At 37.2% G+C, this 24,810-nt stretch overlaps 1 protein-coding gene across 6 annotated transcripts in view; it reads right to left on the bottom strand.

Moving 5' to 3' along the window:
• Window positions 1-24,810, bottom strand: part of LOC150109923 (6-phosphofructo-2-kinase/fructose-2,6-bisphosphatase 1-like) — a 463,954-nt gene that overhangs the window by 165,808 nt on the left and 273,336 nt on the right. For all 6 annotated transcript variants that reach the window (XM_090397298.1, XM_090397313.1, XM_090397290.1 and 3 more), the window contains exons 8-10: window positions 22,172-22,243; window positions 7,596-7,742; window positions 2,820-2,924 (exon numbers count right to left, since the gene is read on the bottom strand). In XM_090397298.1, the coding sequence (XP_090253424.1) occupies window positions 2,820-2,924; window positions 7,596-7,742; window positions 22,172-22,243 (324 nt within the window). The remainder of the gene's footprint in view (window positions 1-2,819; window positions 2,925-7,595; window positions 7,743-22,171; window positions 22,244-24,810) is intronic.

The raw sequence follows: 24,810 nt of genomic DNA on the forward strand, positions 1-24,810 counted from the left end.
TCATTTTAGAATCCTTTGCAATTCCAACTGTTTCCTCTTGAATCGTGGTCATCCAATTCCTTTCCTGCCTACACGTGCTCATCTCCTCTTGGAGCATCCACCTTTCTCATGCTGTGTACCTCTGTCCACCCGAGCCTCCCCGTTTCCCTGCTCCTCTTGCACACACACACACATTCTCTCATTTTCTATACTCATACCACTCACTTCCCCATTCATAACCACCTTTTCAATCTCTGCTGTCTTACTCTCCCGCTCTTCCACATCACTTCCCACTCGATCTGATTCATTCTCTCTATTCACTTCTCTACCTTCCAGCAGCAGTCTCTCCAAATGACTCACACCATAACCCACTCAACTGGAGTCCATCGCTCCCATACAGCTCACTTCATCCCTCAAACTCATTCCACAGATTAACAAACTGTACTCCCGTCTCCTCACAAATTTCAGCCAGCATATCATTCATAATCCTTGCTCTCCGCTTCATTTCACCACAGTCATACCTAGGCAACACGCTGACTACCCTTCCTGTCACACTATTCTCTTTTATCCTTCTAAGAATCCTCCTGATATCCATTCTGACACACTCTTTGTCCTGTCTCAAATCATTTGTACCTATTAATACTATTAACTCTTTTGCTCGCTCCTGCCTCATATCCAATGCCTCAATCACTCTATTCATTTTAGCACCTGGAAAACATACCTTGTGCATTTTATCCTCCAGCACACCTTTAATAATGGAGTTGCCATATAACGCCACTCGCTCATCTTTCGTTAACTCTTTCATGCCATTATTATTTATTTTAATAGTTTTTACCGGAATTTTCTTAATTTCATTCCGCATCCATTTCATTTCTTGCTTCATCCAATCCATTTAAACTTCCGAATCTCGCAACACATTCTCTCTATCATTCAATCTTTCTAACTCTCGACCCCCTCTTCTCACTTTTGCTCTCATTCATCCTTCTTTGTTTCCGTACTTTCAGTCTAACATGCGCCCAACTTTCGCTATCATTCTTACCATTTTCACACTCATTCATCTTTCTTTGTTTCTGTACTTTCAGTCCAACATGCGTCGAACTTTCGCTATCATTCATTCTTTTTTTGCTATCATCCATTCTTTCGATTTCTGCATCACGTTATTTCTAGTTTCATTCGTTCTCTCAATTTAGTTTCCTTCCACTACTCTCACCTCACTTTCGTCCCTTTTAACATCCGTTATGGTTTTTAAATCGCTATTTTTCTTTTTTACTGATTTTTTAACATTTTTTTGTATCTCTTTCAAACGTGCACTCATTTTCCCCATGACAATTTCGCTACTACCACTTTCTGTCATCAATTTCATATTTGCATTCATCAATTCCTTGTTCAGGTCACACTTTGCACCCACCTTCCTTCCATCCTCACCAAATATCCACAAATCATTTATGTAATCGAAAGAATACATATAACAGACCTCACACTTAACAAAACAACGGAAATCTAAATTAAAGTCATGGAATGAGAATGCTGCCACCATTTTTTTGCAGGTTACTAAGTTTAATAATACTAAGTTATTATTATATAATGTGAATAAATTACTGAGGCAGGACCTACCCTTTACAAACCATGCTGTCTCCTATAGAGTATCATATTCCTATCCATTCATTTCTGAAATTTACTTTTAATCAACTTTTACAATACTTTAACCACCACTTATGAGAAACTAATTGGTCTGTAATTTGCTACTTGTTTAGCTGTGTTTTGTATCATCTTTGCAAAATGGGAATTATGTGATCATGTGACTTCAGATCTGAATGTTTTCCAGAACATCATAAATGGAGACAAATCTTGGGTGTGCAGTTATGATGCTGAGACCAAGAATGCAAGTTCAGAACAGAAAACATCTACCTGAACTCGTCAAAGAAAAAGGTATGCAATTGAATGCCAGTGTCAAAGTTCTGTTGATGGTCTCTTTCGTTCGTACCTACAGGTACTACAGTCATCTCTGAATATTATAAAGAAGTACTGGAACATTTCTGGAATGATGTGCATTGAAAAAGACCGCAGAAGTAGATGAATAGTTTCATGATGTATCATGACACACATCCTTCTTATTCGTCAGTTCTTGTTGAGCAAAAAAAATTACTATATGCCTACATCTGCCATATTTATCCAATTTAGAATCCTGTGACTTCTACCTCTTTCCAAAGCTGAAATTGATGATGAAGGGAAAGCGCTTTGCATCAATACGAGAAAGTTAAGTGGCCACAGCAACATGCTTAAAAGAACTAAAGCAAGATTATTTCCAGAATGACTTCAAAAAAATTGTCTGGAACACTGGGACATTTGTATGGCAAGTCAAAGAGACCACTTTGTAGGAGATTAAATTAAATTTGTATTTAGGTTAATAAACTTTCTCAAATTCTAATGTTCACTGTGCCTTTTGATCAGAACTCTCGTGTGTACCACCAGAAGATGAGTAAGTTTGCAGAAAATAGTCCACCGTTAACTGAATTCTACTTTACCAATTTCTCCAATACTGTAAACACCATTCCTGAGATAATTATCAGTCTACTGCCTCAGTCTTGGAGCTTCCTTGAAGCCATTAAGATACTTCAATATCCTAAGCACCTCCAATTCATCTACCACTCTTCCCATATCAATACATTATGTCTGTAATTGCAACATCTCACATAGGTGATGATATGCCCTCACAAAGTGATTATGTGGAGGTAACAACTTATTGTGATAAAATATTAAAGTGTAGAAAGAACGAAACCATATCTACAACTAATTTACAAAAAAAAAAAAAAAAAAAAACATAAAAATATTATGCTTACTTCACCTCTTGGATATCTGTAATGAAATTTATCCTGATCCCTTGCATAAAATTCTGCAGGATACTTCTCTTGTATTTCTTCATAGGTCATCTCATCACAAATACCCTATTTCAAGAACCAAACACATACATACATATATATATATATACAGAACAAAACTATATATATACATACAGGACAAAACTATATATATATATATATATATATTCATTTTTCTAAATTAACTGACTTAAAACCCGAGAATTATAACACAATGACATTTATTTGAAAAAACGCAACATGTTTCGTCAAGTGGATTATATATATATATATATATATATATATATATATACACACATACACAGAACAAAACTATATATATATATATATATAGTTTTATTTATTGTATTTACTATGTTCAATATAAAGGACTGGCCCAAAGTCACCCAACTGTTGTACTAATCTGATTAGATTAGTTTTATGTTGTAGTTGAAGGGGGGGAGGGGGGATCTAATATTTTTTTTTTAGTTTTTTGATATAAAAATAAATAATTATCAAATAATGATTAAGCTTACAACTGATCAGAGTTTCCATCTTTGAGAATTACTGGAAAACAAGAAATGCTGAATGAGAAAATGAAGCATGGCAAGAAGAACATAGAGAAAATGTGCTACACAGGGAAACAATTTATAAATTAAGTTTTGACAAAAATAGAAATGTTACTGACCTCCCACAATCAAGAAGACAATGTTCTATTGGAACCACAGAAAATGCTGACAATGTAATAGTTAATGTGATACTAAGTCCACAGAAGAGTGTAAAATGCTTGAGTGCTGAACTGGACATCTGTAGGAGTGCTTTAAACGAATAATGGATAACTGTGGATTTAAATCTTATTGGCCTCACTTGATTGCAGGTCATCTAGAATATGAAGACAGAAAGCTCCAAAGGCATGAACTTTTTATTAATCAGATAAAGAAGATCCAGAATTAAAGGATAAGACCATATGGTCCAACAAAGCCATGTTTAAATTTTTAATAAATTCCTCAGACAACCCTCATACTACAGGCAAACAAGAACTAAACCAGCCATGAGTAACCATCTGAGATGCGATATCAACTGAAGAAGTGATTGGACCACACTGTCTTTGAGGATATAGTTAAATTTACAATGACATGTTGGAAGCTTATCTTTTCCTAACGCTAAAAAAGTCAACAAGAAGACTAGAACACATTCTCACTAGATTACCAAAGTATGCAGCTTGTTTGACACTTTTGTCATGAGGCCGGATTGGTAGATGGGGTCGAAATGGGTAGACATGTCACTCTTATGATAGACTTTTTCCACCCCCACATACACACTCCTGGATTTCTGAAAAATAAAGTCTACAAGAAAGAAAACCTAGAACACTTTTAAAATTAAGAACAGCAATCCAGTCTGAAATTAACAAAATTCATGCAAATCAAGAATTGTGTTACAGAATATTATATTCTATAATAAAGAGAATAGAAAAATGTGCCGTATATGACAAAAGGCTTAATTTTGAACATCAGGCTAGCTGACTTGAAATTTAAGTGTTTTGTTTTTTTTTCCAATAAATAATCAGTAATGCTGATATAAATGTTCAATAAATTTTTTGAATGAAAATTTTATCAAATTTGATAAATTTAATGTAATTTTAAAGTTTATTAATAAATAGACTCAATATAAATTTAATTTTCAGATAACTTTTGGCAAACCCTTGTATATTTCAGAATATTAACTGAAAATTCCTAACGAAACATATCAATAAAAAAAATTACAGTACTTTAGTCTTCTCAGTTGTTATATTATTATTATAAGATACCTCCAAAGAGTTCAAGGACTCATCACTGGAGGGTGTACCACTTCAGCACAACTCACCTAACTCTCCAACTACACAATAATCTATCTCAATGGCTTTAACAGGCCTTTAAGGTCCACAACCCTCCAAGCATGCATGGATTTCATAACTGAAATACGAGGATAGAATGGTCACCCCCTCTTCCTCGAGGTATTCCTGGCTGTATCCCTGTGTGTTCACAGGCCGGTTTTGCCTACTTGTGGGATGAAAAATGCCAGATAAACTGGTGAAAATAACCCTGCTGTCCACGCCCAAGACCAGCTAACTTCGCTATGGCTGAGGAAGATTCTTCAGCTCCTCACGTCGTTGACGGGAATCGAACCTAGGACACTCCTTCCCCAGTCATATGGTTGCGAAGCGCAAAGCCACTAGGCTAACCACATGGACACTACACAATAATACCACCACTAATATGTATGTCTGTAAACTGTGTGTGTTCCATAGCCAATTTGCCTATATGTGGGATAAAATTATCCAAATTTATAGGAGAAAAAACCCTGCTACCTCCATATGAGCTCAGTTAACTCACCTTCAACTGAAAAAAGTCCATATAAGGATTCCTCTCATCACAACAAGAATCAAACTGTTATTTTCCAATTGAAGAGCAGAATGTACTATCATTCCTCCAATTTCACTACAGAGACACAGCCTCTGTAGCTCATTCAGTATAGACAAAGGTTGGAAAGACCTGGGTTCAATTCCCATCCATGATGGGAGACCCTAAAATCTTGTCTCTTTCAACTTTTAGTTGAAAGAGACCAGATAAAGGTCTCTTTCAACCTTTAGTTGAAAGAGACAAGATTTTAGGTGGTCTCATATGGAGATAGAGGGTTTTTTCACCCAGAAACTCAGGTTTTTTGTCCCTCAGAATAGGCAAAAAAGCCTGTGAGCACACACATGGATCAAAATACATACCTAATCCCTCAATAGGAGGGCTCAACCAGTCCTAAGAGATGGTTGAGGAATGGGGGGGGGGAGGGAACCCCATACAAATAAGATACTGTTTCTGTAATTGAACTGAGGATATTTGATTCTTAGAAGACCATTTCATATCCTCATCAATTATAGAAACAGTGCTATCATCAGTAGAGTAAAATTGCATTTCGAGTTCTCTTGGAGGATAAACATGATAAGCATGTTTATATAATTTGCAGATAGAATTTACTACCCTATAATCACAATAATTAGGTTTCTACAGAATCAATCTTACTTGGCAATGACAGACCATTGAGCTTAGCATGCTAAGATGAAGATGAAGTTATTTCATGGCTTTGATAGATAACTCTTTTTTTCTCTTTTCTTAGTTTTGCCCTGTTGTTTTATGTTATAAATTGATGTGACAGTAGACAGTACTGAAGTTCCTAGGGCACATCACAAGTGTTGCAAAAACTGTACATCATATCACTGCTATAATAAAAAAGTACTTTAACACGTAGGGATAAGGAAGTGGTGGCGCCTCTATATAAGGTATTGGTCAGATCATATATGGACTATTGTGCTCACATTTGTTCACCTGGTTTTCATTGTGATGTGGAAACACTGGAATTCGTCCAAAGACGAATGACCAAAGTGATATCGGGACTTTAGAGTGTTGGTTATGAAGAGCGTTTGAGGGAATGTGGATTACAGAAGTTGGTGAATAGGAGGAAAAGAGGACATATGATATAGTCCTTCAAGTTAGTTAATGGATTCTATCAGATTAATACACATGGAATTATAATAACAGTGGATGTTAAGATGGAAAGAATGAGAAGCCATCCCTGGAAGTTGTATAAAGATGTAGTAAAGAAAGGTGCGAGGAGTAGATTTTTTGCATGGAGAGTTGTTGGTGAGTGGAATGCATTGCTGGAATGGATTGTGGATACAGATAGTGCAAATAACTTCAAAGCTCATTATGGTAGACATGTTGCTGATTGAGTGAGTCTCTCATGATGAGTGTGTTGGCTCCATGGAGGTTACTAGAAAAAAAAATAATAATAAATCAATCCATCCATATTCTCCCCTAAATGTTAAATTGTGGATAATTTTTAACTTTATGAAGATAAACAAAGTTGCTTCCTAGAATGGGAATCTGAGACATAGGATAAAACATTACCATAATCAGTAGAAGTATTTTGATGTTTAGAGTGAATAAAATGTCTAGTAAATAGCTGCACAGAACTAAACAAGTGTAAAAACAACAGTATATAGCTGGGTAAACTTAAAAAAAAAGACTGAAATATATTGAGTAACATCAACAACTATATATATTCTTTGTTTCAAATGTGAGATAATGTGTGGCAGTGATATTAAAAAATTTCACGTGATTAACAACTGTTAAAAAATTAACTTGACATTATAAAGGATATTATACATGTTTATGCTGCATGCCTCTTTATAAAGCCTAGGTAAGACCTCACCTGGAATATCGTGCACAGAATCTGGTCTACTGGTTTCAGTGGTGATTCTAATACAGTGGAGAAAGTGCAAAGCAGCATGTTAAAGATGATCAGGATCATGGAATACAAATTATGAAGACACACACACACACTGAGAATTTATGGAGTGAAGAGACACTAGCAAACAGAAGAAAGAGGAGATGATATGATTTAGACATACAAACTTATGAAAGGATCATACAGGATATCAGTAGATGGAATTTTTCATTTTATGATCTGCACATTGTAAAGTAGAAGGAAAGTCTTGATCAGATTAAAAAAAAAATAATTACAACTTGCTTCCATCAACATTTGGGATTTCCTTTAATCCATCACAGTGCCTATATTCTATATTACATGATCATAATTGGAAATGTTATTAAAAAACAAATACAATAATTAAAAAACAAAAAATAAGATATGGGGAGTACAACTTTTCATAATACCATTATACTATTGTGAAATATAAGGAAGTTATAGTATTCTGAATAAACATACTGCATCAATTTCATTCAAGGCTTTCCATCTTTCTTGTGGAGCACATATTCCTGAAGAGGTTTGAATGGTACGACACAACTGGCTGGTCCATACTCTTAATCTAGGAATACCTTGTTCACTAATGTACTTTGCTAAAGCTTTAGCATACTAAATGAACAAACAACAAGAAAAAAGAACTAATCAGTAAGTAAAATTTAATTACATTGAAAAAATAACAGATACAGGAAAATATAAATGCAATTCATTTTTATTTAATGGATCAGTTTCACATTTTAACTGGGATGCCAAATTTCCAACATTTAGTGAAAAATCTTCTTCTTCTTCTTCTTCTGCAGCTTCTCCCACTTAAGTGGGGTCACTGTTGATGATGAGTCTCCTCCACATCCTCCTGTCTTGGGCTGTCACCACATCCAAGTTCTTCATCCTCAAATCCTCTTCTACCAGCTCCCTCCATCTCTTCTTTGGCTGCATACGCTTCCTCCTTCCTTGCACATCCACCTGCATGACCCTTCTTCCCACATATTCGTCCTCCCTCATCATTACATGACCAAACCATCTCAATCTTGCTTCCTGTATCTTCGTTCCTAAGTTCGTAACTTTCACTGTTCTCCTCACATAGTCATTTCTCAGACGATCCTTTCTGGTCACACTGCACATCCACCTAAGCATTCTCATCTCTGCTACTTCCATCCTGCTGATGTTATTTTTCCTCAGGGCCACAGTTTCTATAGTGAATAAAAAAAAAAAAAAATAATAATAATAATAAACAAATTAATTTTTATGTAACTTCAACCCACGAAAGTTTTTTCTATAAATATATTTGTACCATGGGTGAAGTAAGAATCTTTTTCTCTTTTTTATTAATTTTATAGATTTTTTGAAATTTTTTATTTATTTTTTACATAGTCTGGAAACCCTGATATAGAATCTAACATGGAATTTTCACAAGCCAATTCAGGCCTCCGATAAGTGGCACAGTGGAAATTTGTTGACTGGAGAGGATAAGCTAACCATTCAGCCAACCAGACTGGTGATCTAATACTAATTTTGTCATAAAGACAGGATAACTGAAACTGTTTTAACAGGGCATCATAAAATGAATATTAACTGTTCAAAGAAATGTCAAGATAGGAATGTGATTTAGAAATAATAAATTGCATAGCAGAAATTAGCAAATTATGCCAAGAAAATCCTGGGGAGTTTTTATTTTAATATATGGCAAGTAGAAAGAAGAATGATTAATAGCAAGATGATGTTAATGGATAAAAATGATAAACTGGTAACTGCTGCAGAGGATATAATCAAGGTATTCAGTAAGCAATGCATCAGTGTGAAATCATAAGGAGAGGACTTACTGGTGAGTGAGCAAGAGATATATAAGGAGTTAATAAGATCTATGTCCATAATATAGCTGGGCCATTAATGGGCAGGGATGCACAATATACAGTCTCTTCTGGTCAAGTCAACCCCACCTTTTCATGGTATGGCCTGTTTACATAAAAGAGGCTCTAGTGAACGAGTGAATATTTCCACTACAAAGGGATGCCTTCCTAGCTGGAGAAAATGCCAACTAGATTCTAAGTGGTAGATATCCCTCATCAGTCAGTGAAATACCACCACCCAGCTTAATGGAGGTCTAAAGTGGCAAATGTTTAGTCTCCAGAGCAGGGATGTTGGTTTATGTTTATCCCCTCTCTTCTCTATGCAAATGAGTGATATTCTTCAAGACCATGACAAACATACTTAGAGACCCATAACCTACTTTATTTCAAGGGTACATCAATTAAAATGGAGCTATCAAAGGCTGGCCAGTTAGCACATGGGCCTGTCACTAAAAAGACAGGAGACTTCCTGGTCAACTGGTGCATACTCAGCCAGATCATGCTTGGAGAGGGAGTCTGAGTAGTGCTGGGGGGGGGGGCGCACTGTCGAGGTCACGTTATGGCACAGAGACTGGTTTCTTTCTACATGGATGTCATGTCCAAGAATGTCCTCTCTCACTGCTGCATGTCCCCACACTATCCTTTCATCAAACCAAAACAAACTGATGATGAACCTTACACACAATGATAGTGACACTGACAAAAAAGAAATCGCCCTCAACTAATTCCAATAAAAAATACACAATATAACCAATCGCTACCTATAAACCATGCCAGAATCTCTTCATTAAAAACTAACTTTCACACCTGCTTCACTTATATTCATGGCATTAACACAAACATAAATGGCATTTGCCACCACTTTCAGTCTTCCAAACCAGACATCTTATTCCTAACAGAAACCAAAATGCAGCTACATCCACTACTGTCCACCTCCAATGCCTAAATTACACACTTCAAGATTTTTTTTTTTTTTTTTTTTTTTTTTTTTTTGCCACAAGGGGTGGCACCTGTGCCTTTGTAAAATGTGACACAGCCTGTAAAAGAATGGCTAGTTTAGAACTCTGCTTTTGATCTTCTCTGGCTTAAGGTTTCCTTATATCATTTAGTAACATTCATTTGTTGCATTTACTGGTTTACAAATACTAATAACCACTCAGACTTCTTCACATCCCTTTTCATGAAATGCGACTATCTCCAATCTCACCATCCAAATAGTGAGGTCATCTTACTGGGTGACCTCAATGTAAACAATTTCAACTGGCACCACTCTTACAACCAAACTGACCAAGCTGGACGAGAGGTAGAAGCCAATGTGTGTGAGTAATGACCAGACACAAATCGTCTATCTGCTCAAATTTTGATAACTTTCTTCACTTTCCAATACTTTGGATCTCTTTTTGACCAGCTCTCCTTCAAGAAACACCTCTGGGGGGATTCCCTCTCCTCTCAGCAACTCAGACCACAATCTTGTATAAGTCACCTCTCTCTCTCTCTCTCTCTCTCTCTCACACACACACACACACACACACACACACACAGAGGAACCCCCCCCCCCCCCCGCCCATTCAACTACTCCCAACCTCATTCTCTGGCACTACAAAGGAGATGATTAGAATGATCTCTGAAATTTCTACTCCTACTTTCCTTGGTCTGACTGTTGCTTCCACCCATCACTGGCATGAAGGCCTTCATCCCTCATCGAACTCATAATCCTCATCCGTTTTCCAAGTCCTGGTTCAGCCAAATGTGTATCAAAGCAGTTGAAGAAAAAACATTCAGCTTACTGCAAGTGGCTTCCATCAAGCTACATATTTTGCCTATACCAAAATATGCACTATATGCAAATCAGTCATCAGCAGATCCAAATCAGACTTTATAAAGGCCAACAGAAGAAAACTTGCCTCTAATTCAAACGAAAGCCATGCCTTACGGTCCCTTGCTTGCAACATCTGCATTCCCACCTCTCTTTCTCTCATCCTGATGGTACAAGTTACTTCACTGAAAGATAAAAAACTGACCTCCTGGCATCAATTCTTTTTCTTGAACTTCTGCATACATGACCAAATGGAATCACCTCCTACCATAACGGAATTAAAACACCATATGCCTCCTGTAGTTTTTCAAAAAAAAAAAAAAAGTAAGAGAAGACTAATGAAGAAAGTCATCAATAGTCAATTCTTCCACTAAGTAGTGGCCCACGAATTAATCAGTGACCACCAGTATGAATTCTGCTATTCAAGAGTCACATCTAACTGCATAGCTTACATCACCCACCACTGGACACATGCCTCTGGACTATCACCTCTAATCCTATCCACAGCTTTGCAGACAATAGTACTCTCCATTCATCTTACTCATTTGACAAACCATGCAGTGCTTGACATCCCAGGTTACAAGATCACCTACAACTAGTGCCTTAAACACTGATCAACATATTATACTTCAATGGGCAATCTTGTCATGTTCGATGACACCAAAACATAGTCTTCCCTTTAATCTTGCAAAAGAGATCTCAGTTCACCTACTCTTACCCTCAGTAATACACAAATCATGAGACAAGATCAGATCTCTCTGCTTGGACTAACATTTACATCCAATCTCTCCTGGGGTAAACACATCATATCAATAGTCAGTCTCCTGAGCATTAAAAATACTAGGCATTCTCTTTCGTTCAAGATGTTATTTACACTTAACCGACTCTTAACTCTATACAAATCCCAAATCTGCCCATTTTAGAATACTACTCATATGTTTGGGGTGGTACACCTGTGAACAGTGGCCACTCAGGGAGGGACCAAGGGGTCTTGGCTCCCTCCAAAAGAAAAAGAAAAAATATACTCAAAAATTTTCCAAAAAATCTTTTCCTAATTAAAATTCATTTTTTTATTTATGTTGTGTCCTGTCTTCTATTTCTATACTACTTATGAATTGGCAGTCACATAAGGTGGGAATACCTTGTAGCTCTCAGAATCACAGCTGCTGTGAACGCAAGGCAAACGAAGTAGTGCTCAGGCAGACCGAGAACGTTTGCCCGAGCCGGGCCAGAAAAGATCAGGTATCATGTATTGCCGTTCACTACAGATAACCAGTCATAGGTAGTATTTAATGCATAGTGTGTATTCTCGAATAGTTTACTCAACTCGCCTCCCCCCCAAGATTAAATCTTGAGTGTTCGGCCCCCTCCAAGATTAAATCCTGAATGTACCACTGCCTGTGAGTAAAAATTCCCTTAAAATCCTTGATGCTGTCTAGAGACAAGCAATTAGGCTAATAGATGATCCCTCTCTTACAGATTCACTCCAATCTCTATTTCATAGATGTAGTGTTTCAACACTACGTCTATTCTACAGGTACTAGAGCAATTCACTGCTCTAGTGAATTGGCAACCATCATTCCTCTACTTTCTGTTGCACCTGTTAATACAAGAGCAGCAGCTTCTCAGCATCCCTTTATTGTACAAATGCAAACATGCCAAACCTGCTTCTCCTCTTCCTCTTTTATTCCATCCATTGCTGCCCTCTGGAACAGCCTTTCCCAAAAATTATTCCCAAACAACTACAACTTGCAGCTCTTCAAAAAAATCATCGATAAATCTGTTGAAAGTTTTGACTACTTGTATATGGGAAATATATGACTCATGCATTACTTCAATCTTGGTATCTCTTCTGGATCTGGCGCTTCCACTCATTAGACTTCAATACAGGTCAAAACTGGTCTGGGTAGTGGCCCTTTCCATAAGTTTGCAGAAACAGTTTGCACATGAAGTAACTTCATGATAGGGCAGCTTGTATATAGAGGCTAATGACTTCACATCAACTGCCTTAATATCCAATAGTGCAATGCATATATCCTTACAGACGACATATAATGCTATGCATTATGAGAAGTGACACTATCCAGGCCAGTTTCGACCTTTATTGAGGTCTCATCAGTGGGAGCCAAACCCAGAAGTGATACCAAGGTTGAAGTAATGCAGAAATCATATTTCCATATACGAGTAGCCAAAATGTTGAAACCAGTCTGGGTAGTGGCCCTTTCTATAATGCATAGCATTATACATGTCTGTAAGGATATGTGCATTGCCTTATGGTTTACTAATTCATGTGAAGTCATTAGCCTCTATATACAAATTGTCCTGTCATGAAATTATTTCATGTGCAAAGATTGTTTGCTTGAATAAAGGATGAAACCAAGAATCTATATAATTCCTTGGCATCTTAAATTTCCATAAACAGGTTGAAGAAAGTGTTTTCCATACAGTGTTTGAATAGTTCTAGTGTCAGGGAAAAAGGTTTACAAGAAGATCTATTATGTCATTTCTGGGTGCATTGGTGAAGAACTGCATCTAAACTTGCTAAGATGTCTGAAAGCTCTATATCTGTATCCTTTACCTTTTCAATAAAATGTAAACTATTTTTTACAACTGATTCTGTTTTTCCTATGTGTGGTGATATCAGGTTTGATAGATATTTTGCTAAGTTTCAGGTCAGGGAATCTCTCCCATCTTACAATTGGCTCTAATGGAATATCCTTTTTACTTCACATCAACTGCCTTAGTATCCAATAGTGCAATGCACATATCCTTACAGATGTATAATGCTGTGCATTATAGGAAGTGCCACAATCCAGGCCAGTTTCGACCTTTATTGAGGTCTCATCAGTGGGAGCCAAACCCAGAAGTGATACCAGGGTTGAAGTAATGCAGAAATCATATTTCCATATACGAGTAGCCAAAATGTTGAAACCAGTCTGGGTAGTGGCCCTTCCTATAATACATAGCATTATACATGTCTGTAAGGATATGTGCATTGCCTCACGGTTTCTTTAGGCAATTGATGTGAAGTCATTAGCCTCTATATATATATATATATATATTTTTTTTTTTTTTTTTTGGTGGCCATAAATTCTTTTGACTTATGGATGTTTTGATGATAAAATTAAAAAAAAATTCTTCTGGCCAATGAGTGCAGATAATCAGTTACATGACACGTCCAAAAAGCAAGGAAGGTTATTCACTTAGTAAGGGTAGCAAAAATGCAGTATGAGTGTTTTATTATTATTATGTGACCCCTCCAGGGAGTCCAAAGACTCATCGAGGGAGGGCATGTACTCTACAACCCTATCTCTGCCAATCAATCCACCAACTAACGAACCACAACTACACCAACACCATCTACTGCCCACTGCCACAACTAGTATTTTCACAGACAATCACAAACATCCATGCCAATGGCATGATTCAAACCAGCAGCCTTTTGGCTGGAGAGCAGATACACTAACCACTTGGTTGACCAGGCCAGCAAAAAATAAAGGGCTGTCTGGGATTTGAACCCAAGACCTCTCGCACCCTAAGCGAGAATCATGCCCCTACACCAATGACCCACTTAAAGTGCATGTCCTATTGCCATGCAGTCCCTGCATTTAATTCTGGAACACTCTGCCCCTAGATGGATGTAGGACCCTCATCTAAAGCACTGCCTCTATGGACAAGTTTGAGATTGAACAGCGACTGTTTAGCGTCAAGTATGAGCGGCAGTTGGCAAATGATGCTAAAAGAAATCCCAGGGAGTTTTTTCAATATATGGCCAGTAGAAGGAAGAATGATTATGGGAGGATGATGTTGGTCAGTGATAATGGGACAAACACTAAGAAGAACATAATAGAGGCGTTTAGTGAGCAGTTCATTAAAGTATTCCATCCTTGTGATTGTAATATAATGCAGAATTTGAGAGCAGTGGGACTAGGGGAGGAACTGATGGTGAGTGAGCAGGAGGTATATGAGGAATTGAATAAACTTGATGTCAACAAGGGCCATGGAACATTCCCTCAAGACGTGCGGTGATGGTATATCACCACTTGAGGGAATGTTCCAGAGAGTTAAGCGCTTCAACTTAAATTATTAACATGAGTAGTGGATTAGCCCAAGTTCCAAAGGAATAGAAAGATGGCAAAACTGTTCTGTTTTATAAAGTGGCTGATAAGACTAGAGCTTAAAATTATAGGCCAATCTGTTTGTCTGGAGTTGTGGCCAAGGTGTTGGAGAAGCTAATGAGGACAAGGATTCAAAACTCGATTGACAGCAGTCGAACTCTCTTGATGGACAGCATGGGTTTGCTAAAGGAAAGTCGTGATTTAGTAATCTGCTTACTTATTATAACAAGTGAGATGCATTTACAGTAGTCTATTTAGATTTTGCAAAAGCTTTTGATAGACTGCCACATGACAAATTAGTAGTTAAATTGGAACAATGGAGTTGGATAGTACATTAGTGTATTGGATTTCAGAATGGTTGTTTGATAGGTATTAGAAGGCTGTGTATGGGGAGTGATATCCAAGAGGAAAGCCACTAGTGACATTCTAAAGGGGTCTGTTTTGGGGCCATTCTTGTTTAATTTGTATGTAAATGACATTGGAAAGGAATTGTATGGTGATACACAGTTGTTTGCAGATGATCCAAAGTTGGGGAGAGTCATGAGACGTAGAGCAGATGCTATAGCTTTTCAGGAGGACCTTAATAGACTGTCCGAATGGAAGAGTGTGTGGGGAATGTCAGTTTTAATGTTTCAAAGTGTAAGGTTTTAAAATATGGGAAGCAAATATGGGATGCAGTGTATAGGATGGGAGGGGATAATTAGAGAAGGTGCAGGAGATGAAAGATCTGGGGGTAATGGCGGATAGGGACTTCAAATTTTGTGAACATTTTGCTAAAATTGTGAGGACAAAATAGCAGATTATGAGAATGATGCAGAGAATACTGACGTTTAGAAGTAAGGATGTTTTGATTGCATTGTACAAGAGTTTGTTCAGGCTGCATATAGATTACTGTGCACAGATCTGGTCACCAGGTTTTCAAAAATATGATGAGATGTTGGAGAGGATTCAGAGATGATTGACTAAGTTGGTTTTTGGTCTCTGGAATGTGAAATATGAGAACAGATTGAGAGAATGCAAATTACAGACACTAGTGAATAGAAGGAAGAGGGGAGACATGATCGAGATGTATAAGTTGGTAAGGGATAATTACCAGATTAATTTGATGTGATTTTTCATAAAATATCTGGAGACAGGGGAAGAGCAAGAGACGATCCCTGGAAGCTGTATAAGGTGGGTGTGAGCAAGGGGATGAAGAACAGATTTTTTGCATGAAGAATGGTAGGTGATACTGCATTGCCTGAAATTGTGGTGAGTGCAGGGACAGTGAATGCATTTAAGTTGAGGTATGATGAGCTGTGGATATGAGAGTGGGACCTTGCACGATGAGTCTCTTGGCTCCATAGAGGTCTGTTGACAATAATAATAATAATGTTAATCTTTGGCCAAGTTTGATTACCACTGCCAAAACCTCCTCTCCCTTATTCCAAATACTTCTGGCAGTAATATGCATCAACTGCAGTATCCTCTTTGTTTCACATTCTCCCTCACACCTTGTGTTGATTACCTTGCTTAAGTCTAGAACTTCATGGTGGTAGTGGTACATTAGAGATCATGCTCTCGCTCCCTGATTTCAGATTTCCCCTGCAATGCCGGAATCCATCCCCTCCCCCAAGCACTTTGGTAGTTTACCTAACTCTGCACTTTCTGTCTCTCATTTATTTGGAATGGTGGCTAGGCTGATGGTTATACAAATGCAGAATTCTGCCTTTGGAGACCAGACATGCCAACACACACAACACTGTCATGTCACAAGTCTAGAGACCTTTCATGTGTGTAACTGATTTCTATAGGCAGTCCCCCAACTACCTGTATATATCTGCTGCACACAAAACATTGTGTAAATTCAGACTAATTCTCAAAGAGCTAGAAAAATAATTATAAAAATTTTTCCAAACCTACCTATGTTATTTGCATGCCACCTAATGTCAGTCTTGAATAAGACAAATAGCCTAAATGGTGCACATGTATGCTCTCACTTTTAATATGAATATACTATATTTTAAGTGTTTTAGTGCTGCATGTTTTCAATGTTTGAATGTTACATATTTTTATTGTTTGCATAGATCCTAATGTCTCATGGTTCTTAAAAGTCCAAAGGAAACAAATGATGCTTTAGCTTGTTATTGAGAGATTTATAAAGAGAAGAAAAAAGCCACTCTTCATTCATCTTGATACTTTCATAAGAAAGATCGAATGGCCAAATTCAACTTTTTTTTAAATTTTCTACTTTCTCATACAATTTATACTGTAACTTAGTATATAAGTTACTAAGGAAAAGAATTCCAGAAGACTACAAAGCTTCTGGATACAAAACTAAGAGAAGCAGTGCAGGCAAAAACCAACCTGAAAAAAATAGAGAAAGACTTAAATTTTAAACAGTCAATTCCATCTGCTTTACAGAATCAAAATGGAAAAAAACATACTAATAGAAAAAGGATAGAAGAAATTTGCAGGATTTTTATAATGATCTTTATGCAACTAAGTGCCTAGTCTCAGAATCTATCATTCCAAATCCAAGCAATATACCAGATGTACTTCCAGAAGAAATGGAACATGCCCTTAAGAAAATTAGTAAAGGTAAAGCCTCAGGATTTGATCACATTAAAGCTGAAGAAATCCAACAAGGTAGATCAATTATTTTCAAAGCCTTGGCTGCCAGATTCAGATGGTATTTCAAAGAAAGAAAGAAATATTCCAAGAGGAATGGAAGACCTCAAAAACCATACTTCTATTCAAAAAAGGGAACAAGGAAGACATAAAAATCTATCGTCCAATCTGTCTACTCTCTCACATATATAAAATCACGAACAGAATCCAAAACACTCTCGAAGACAACTCCAGTAGATGGCAGGCAGGATTCAGAAGAGGCTTCTCCACAATAGATCATATCCAGGTCATTTCACAACTAATAGAAAAGTGCAGAGAATACCGAATCCCTCTATGTTTCCTCTTTATTGATTTTAAAAAAGCACTTGATATCATTGAACACAATGCAGTCATCAGTGCCTTACTGGAAATAAATGTGCACCCTACTTACATCCACATGCTAATAGAAATTAACAAAAATCAGGCCACACAAATAACCTTATTTGATCAACCTATAAATATAAATATAAAGAGAGGGGTCTGCCAAGGCGATGCGATCCCCCAAAATCTATTTACCAGCAGTTTAGAATACATTCTGAAAAAAATAGACCTCAACAGAGGAATAAGCATAGATGGTGAAAAACTACAAATCCTTATGTTTGCCGATGATCTAGTACTGATATTCCACAACCCAAAAGACCTAGAAGAAATCGGTGAAAAACATACACAAACAGCAGTAAGATAGGCTTAGAAATGAATCTAGAAAAAACAAAATGGATCAAAAATATCTACACAAGTGACAGTCACCAATGTATTAATAACATCCCTATAGAACAAGTTGCCTCCTACTTGTTCTATAGGGATACCTTAGGACAAACAATAAAAATGAAAATGATTTATCTGAAGAACTAGGAAAAAGAAAGAAAGCTGCATGATTATCACTCAACAGACTAAAAGAAACACTTACTGATCTAAATCTTGATATCACAAACTATTTAATAGTGACATTCTTCCATCACTTACATATGGATCAGAAACATGGAACACAATCTCAGAATAATTCAGTGTGCAATAGAATGTAGGATTTGTAACATCAGCAACATGGAACATGTTAGAAACATCGAACTAAGAAAGAGATCAGGCATAAAAGATGTGGTAACTGCAGTATATGAAAGCAAGATGAGATGGGAAAGTCACATAGTCAGACTCAGGGATAACAGATGGACATATAGAATACTCAACTTGCAACCAAGAATAAAGAGAAAACCAGGAAGACCACCTACAAGATGGGAAGATCCACTAGTGAAATCTATGGGTATAACATGGAAGAGAGAGGCTCAAGATCAAGATCGTCGGAGGTATCTTTGTGACCTGCACTCATGGAGAAATCCTAAGTGAAACACGGGTCCATCAAGGTAATAATTACCTACTTACCGAAATCTAATCTGTGTGTGAATTCTGTGAATAAAACTAAGAGACACAATCTTTAAAACAAGTTAAAGCATTAGTGCATATAAGTAATGGAGAGGTGGAGAGGATCCAGAGGCGAGTGACCAAGATGATAGCAGGTCTATGGAATGAACCTTATGAGAACAGGTTGAAGATTTGTGGGTTGCAGAAATTAGTTGATAGGCAGAAAAGGGCTGATATGATTGAGACATTCAAATGCTAGAGGGTTTCTATAGGATTAATTCAGAGGATATTTTTGAGATCAGGACTGGTGGTGGGAGAACTAGGGGGACATCTATGGAAGCTGGGAAGAGTGTGGTTAGCAAGGGTGTTAGAACTGGGTTCTTTACTTTTAGAGTGGTAAATGAGTGGAATAAACTGCCAGAGTCTGTTGTGGGTGCTATGACAGTGAATGAGTTCAAGGCAAGGTATGATAGATACTGTGAGAATGTCGAATAGTTGTGTGGACATGATGTTTAGGGCCTCTCTCGATGAGTCTAAGGACTCCCTGGAGTCGCCAGTAATAATAATAATAATAATAAGTATGGCAAACACATAAGTAAAAGGGTGTGATTAATAGGTAAGAAGACTAAATCTGAGATATGTAAAATTTGAGTTAAGTATGGTCTGCAGAATATAACTTTTACACATCAGGGATGTTTATTAGTGGTTTACATCACTAATAAACAAGATGGTATAATAAGCAAATTGGTTAGTTACATGCAATGAAAACTCAAATAATGCAAATTTTATATATTCAGTAGATAAAACTGACATTAGAAAAATTAATCAAATATTTTTTCCTAAAGTCAATTTTATCTAGTGAAATCATGACATGGTATTTTTACTAAATGATTTAAGGAAATTACAACATCAACTAGGATATACATTAAAATAAATTTTAATATTCTTCAATATTTCGGCAATGTCACGTTGTCATTTTCAAGAAACGTAAGAACAAGACACGTGCACGCAGGCACAACAAACGGTAAGTGAGGAAGAAGCAGGAAGCTATTATTTCTCCTAAAGTCCTAGGATATACACTAATGGTTCCCCCTAGCGGCCAAGGTTGGTATTCTTGGGCGATTGGGCTGAAGGTCTTCTTATGTAGGTTTCCCAAATTTGAGGCAGTCTCATGCAGCCAAATTTGTTGAGGTTTGGATTGTTTCTTAGGGCTGAAGCTGATTCCATGAAAAGCCTTTCATATTTGTATTTACTACAAATAAATAATTCTATGGCAGGTATCCAGCACGTGGTCAGCAAGACCAGAGTGGCTGTATTGGTGAAACCGGATGTAGTCCTTGTGTTCTGAGATTCTGATATTGGCTGTCCTGCCTGTTTGGCCAAAGTAGGACAGCTTACAGCTGCAAGGGACCTGGTATACACCAGGTAGGTCTAGGGGGGGGGGGTTGGTCTTTAGTAGAGCGGATAAGGGATGCCAATTTTTATATGGTCTGTAACAAGAAGTTCAGTCATGTTTTTTTAGGATTTTTGTAATTTTTTCTGAGGTGCCTCAGATATAGGGTATGGTGATGGATTTAGAGTAATCCTTGTTGTGAGGGGTGTTGTGGTTTACTGGTTTCAATATTTTTTGGATTTATTTTTTTTTTTGGGGGGGGGGGTAGCCATTGGCTGAGAAAGTGTTGAGAATGTGGTTTAGTTCTGTAGTTAGGGCATTGTCATTTGAACAGATAAGTTTAGCCCTGTTGTATAGTGTCTTAATGACTCCATATTGTTGCAAGGAGGGGTGGGGTGGTGGGATTGTTGGTGAATGTATCTGCCTGTATGGGTGGGATTTCTATAGACTGAGAAAACCAAGGTTCCATCAGGCTGGCGAGTGACTAGTGTGTCTAAGAAAGGAAGGCAGTTGTTTTTTTTCGTCTTCCAGGGTGAATTTGATTCTGGGGTGTTGGTTGTTTAAGTGTGTTAGGAAGGAGAGGAGTGCATCGGAGCCATGTGGCCAAATAACGAACATATCATCAACATAGCGAAGCCAAATGGTTGGTTTTTGTGGGGCAGAGTTTAAGGCTTTCTCTTCAAAAGTCTCCATATAAAAGTTGGCCAAGGGTGGGGAGAGTGGAGAACCCATGGCTGTCCCATCTATTTGTTTGTAGAATTTTCCTTGCCAAACAAAATAACCTGAGTTCATTGTGAAACTGAAATAGGGCTGTAATATCGGGAAGAAATTTAGCTTGGATTAGCTCTATGGATTCTTTGAGGGACATTTGTAAATAAGGAGGAGACATCAAACTGACCATTATGTCAGTGTGTTTGAGTGTAAGGTTTTCTATGCTGGCTTTGAAGTGGGATGAGTTTTTTTATGTGTGAAGGTGTGTTGCCAGTATAGCGTGAGAGTGCTTTGGCCAAATGTTTAGCTAGTTTGTATGTGGGGGAATCAATGCCATCCACTATGGGATGCAATGGCACATTTCCCTTATGTGTTTTTGGGAGTCCATAAATACGGGGAGGGGGGGGGGTATGGAGTTAAATGGTTTTAGTTTGTTAGTGATTTCCACAGGCCAAGAAGTGACCTTCTTAAGGAGCCTGTGGAGTTTTCTAATTTGTGAGTTGGTGGGATTGTACTCAATAGGGAGGTAAGTAGCCCGATCTAACAATAGAGCTTTCAGCTTACCTGTGTAATCCTTTTGGTTAAGCATTCCATTGGATACCTGCTTAACCAATTTTGGTTAAGTAGGTATCCAGCGTGTGGTTTTGCTGACCACACGCTGGATATCTGCCATAGAATACGGTGGAAGAAAGTCACAATAATACACCGTAGTAAATTCAAATATGAAAGACTTTTCATGGAATCAGCTTCAGCCCTAAGAAACAATCCAAACCTCAACAAATTTGGCTGCATGAGACTGCCTCAAATTTGGGAAACCTACATAAGAAGACCTTCAGCCCAATTGCCCAAGAATACCAACAATAGGGGGCACCATTAGGACTTTAGGAGAAATAATAGCTTCCTGCTTCTTCCTCACTTACCGTTTGTTGTGTGTGCATGCACATGTCTTGTTCTTAAGTTTCTTGAAAATGGCAACGTGACGTTGCCGAAATATTGAAGTATACTAAAATTTATTTTAATATATATCCTAGTTGATGTTGTAATTTCCTTAAATCATTTAGTAAAAATGGATAACCAACGTCTAAGATTTTCCACAAGAATCATGATATGGTATATTCTCCAATAATCATAAAAAAAAAAAAAAAAAAACTTACCTCCCATCCTCGCTCTGAGAGATCAGAATCACCACCAATTTTGCCAAGAACATTGCATATACTCTCGCCATGCTGAGAATTAAAATCAAAATATTAAATCTTAACAATATATATATATTCAATCTTTAAAACTTTTATATATATATATATATATATATATATATATATATATATATATGTTAAAGATACCAAGTAATTTTAAACCTGGTTTTACTCCATTTCCCAAGTAAGCAAACAGACTAAAAGTCAAGTTTGCGCCTACAATTGATGCAAGTCTAACTGATCCCACAGGTAGTGCAGGACCAGGGCAACTCGTGACAAAGGTGGAACAAGTTCCGATCACTAATCTTAATATTTACCCTTAATGCCAAAACACATCTCCAAGAAGGGGATGTATGATGTTTTGTATTAAAGGCAAGGGGCCACTACCCAGACCGGTTTCGTAGTGGCCCCTTGCCTTTAATACAAAACATCATACATCCCCTTCTTGGAGATGTGTTTTGGCATTAAGGGTAAATAAATATTAAGATTAGTGATCGGAGCTTGTTCCACCTTTGCCACGAGTTGCCCTGGTCCTGCACTACCTGTGGGATCAGTTAGACTTGCATCAATTGCAGGCGCAAACTTGACTTTTAGTCTGTTTGCTTACTTGGGAAATGGAGTAAAACCAGGTTTAAAATTACTTGGTATCTTTAACATATTTATACCCAAGGTAAAAATACTTTCTACATATATATATATATATATATATATATATATATATATATATATATATATATATATTGTTGTAGACATTTTAAAAATTAATAATTATACTGACTAAGAACACTGAGAAAAGTACGAAAACATTAATATAAAACGACTAGTTTCGTCAGAATGCTGACTTCTTCAGCAGGTGTGTAAATAATGTAAATAATAACAAAAAACTGGAAAAATAACAAGGTAAAAAACATGGACTTCTCAAATTAACAAAAAAGGAATAGTAACAGTCATATTTGAACTGGTGTCCACGTGGCAGGACTAGCATGAGTTGTAAGGAGTGCCAACTGATTCGAGAGCGCCAGAACTAAATCACTGCGCTGTAAACGTCAGGCAAACTATAGCTTAAATTGTTGTTTATGTGTGACGGGTCCGGAACTATTTCTTTTGATTGTATGATGCGCCTCTGAAGTTTGTCACCACATTTATAGATATTGGTCGTAAGATTCCAGTCTATCTGGTGTTGAAGCTCTTCTAGATTAGAGTTAGCGGAGCAAAAGAACATGACTGGAGAGTGTGTTAGCATGGGTTCTTTTGTAAGCGATGTCACAATGGTGTTCCTCAAGACGTAGTGAAATAGACTTATCAGTCTGTCCATAATAAGGTTTACTGCAGTTGCAGATGACTTTATAAACTCCTGGAAACTGAAGCTGGTTGTTTTGGTTTGGGACGACTCAGAAAAGAATGAAGCTTTGGTAGGGTGGCGAAGTAGGTTTTAATGTTGAATTTCTTCATTATTTTTGCCAGTTTTGGAGATAGAGAGCTTATGAACGGCAATTGGATGTGAGTAATAGTATTGGAATTATCTTCTTGTCGAGGTTGGATACGTGAATGTAGATGTTTAATGATGCTTCAAGAAGAATAGCCGTTGTTTAAGAATGTGCTTTTCAGATAGTTGAGTTCTGTTTGAAGGTCTTCTTCTTTTACTGAAATAAGAGATCTTGCTCGATGGGCCAGAGTTGAAATAATACCAAGTTTCTGTGAAGGGAAGTGATGAGAAGAGGCATGCAAGTATCTATCTGTGTGAGAAGTTTTTCGAAAAAGCAAAAATTTAAGACCATGAGGCATTCTAGTGATCTTTAAGTCCAAAAAAGGAGGACACTGTTCATCTTTAGTTCTGATGTGAATTTGATGTTCTGATGTTGATTATTTAAATGATCTAGGAAGGTTTGTAGCTCCTCTAGACCATATTCCCAGATAAGGAAGATGTCATCAATGTATCGCAGCCACAGTTTAGGTTTTAATGTTGCATTTGAAATAGCTCTCTCTTCAAAGTCTTCTAGAAAAATATTGGCTAAGACTGAAGATAATGGGCTGCCCATAGCTAAGCCGCTGGTTTGTTTATATATTTTTTCTTCAACACAGAAATAGCCAGAGTTTATGCAGTGCGTTAAAATAGAGCAAAAATGTTCTTGGAAACTTTGTTTTTAAGTAGATTGAGTACTTCTATTGCACATTTGTAAAAAGAGAAACAATATCAAAACTAACAATAATAGAAGAGTAACCATTCTGTCAGAATCCTCAAGTTTTAAATTTTTCATCTTCGAAATGAAATCTTCAGAGTTTTTGATAAAGAGGAGGAATTACCAATGAGATGTTTTAAAGAAACGGCAAGGTATTTAGATAGATAGACTGGAATCTTACGACCAATATCTATAAATGCAGTGACGAACTTGAGAGACATATCGTAGAATCAAAAGAAATAGTTCTGGAACCCATCACACATAAACAACAATTTAAGCTACAGTTTGCCTGACACCCGCAGCACAGTGATTGAGTTCTAGTGCTCTCGAATAAGTTGCCACTCACTTACAGCTCATGCTAGTCCTGCCAGGTGGACACCAGTTCAAATATGACTGTTGCTATTCCTATTTTGTTAA

This window comes from Typopeltis vanoorti, chromosome 1 (genome assembly GCF_054136105.1).
Source record: "Typopeltis vanoorti isolate ZY-2024b chromosome 1, IOZ_Tvanoo_1.0, whole genome shotgun sequence".
Taxonomy (NCBI): domain Eukaryota; kingdom Metazoa; phylum Arthropoda; class Arachnida; order Uropygi; family Thelyphonidae; genus Typopeltis; species Typopeltis vanoorti.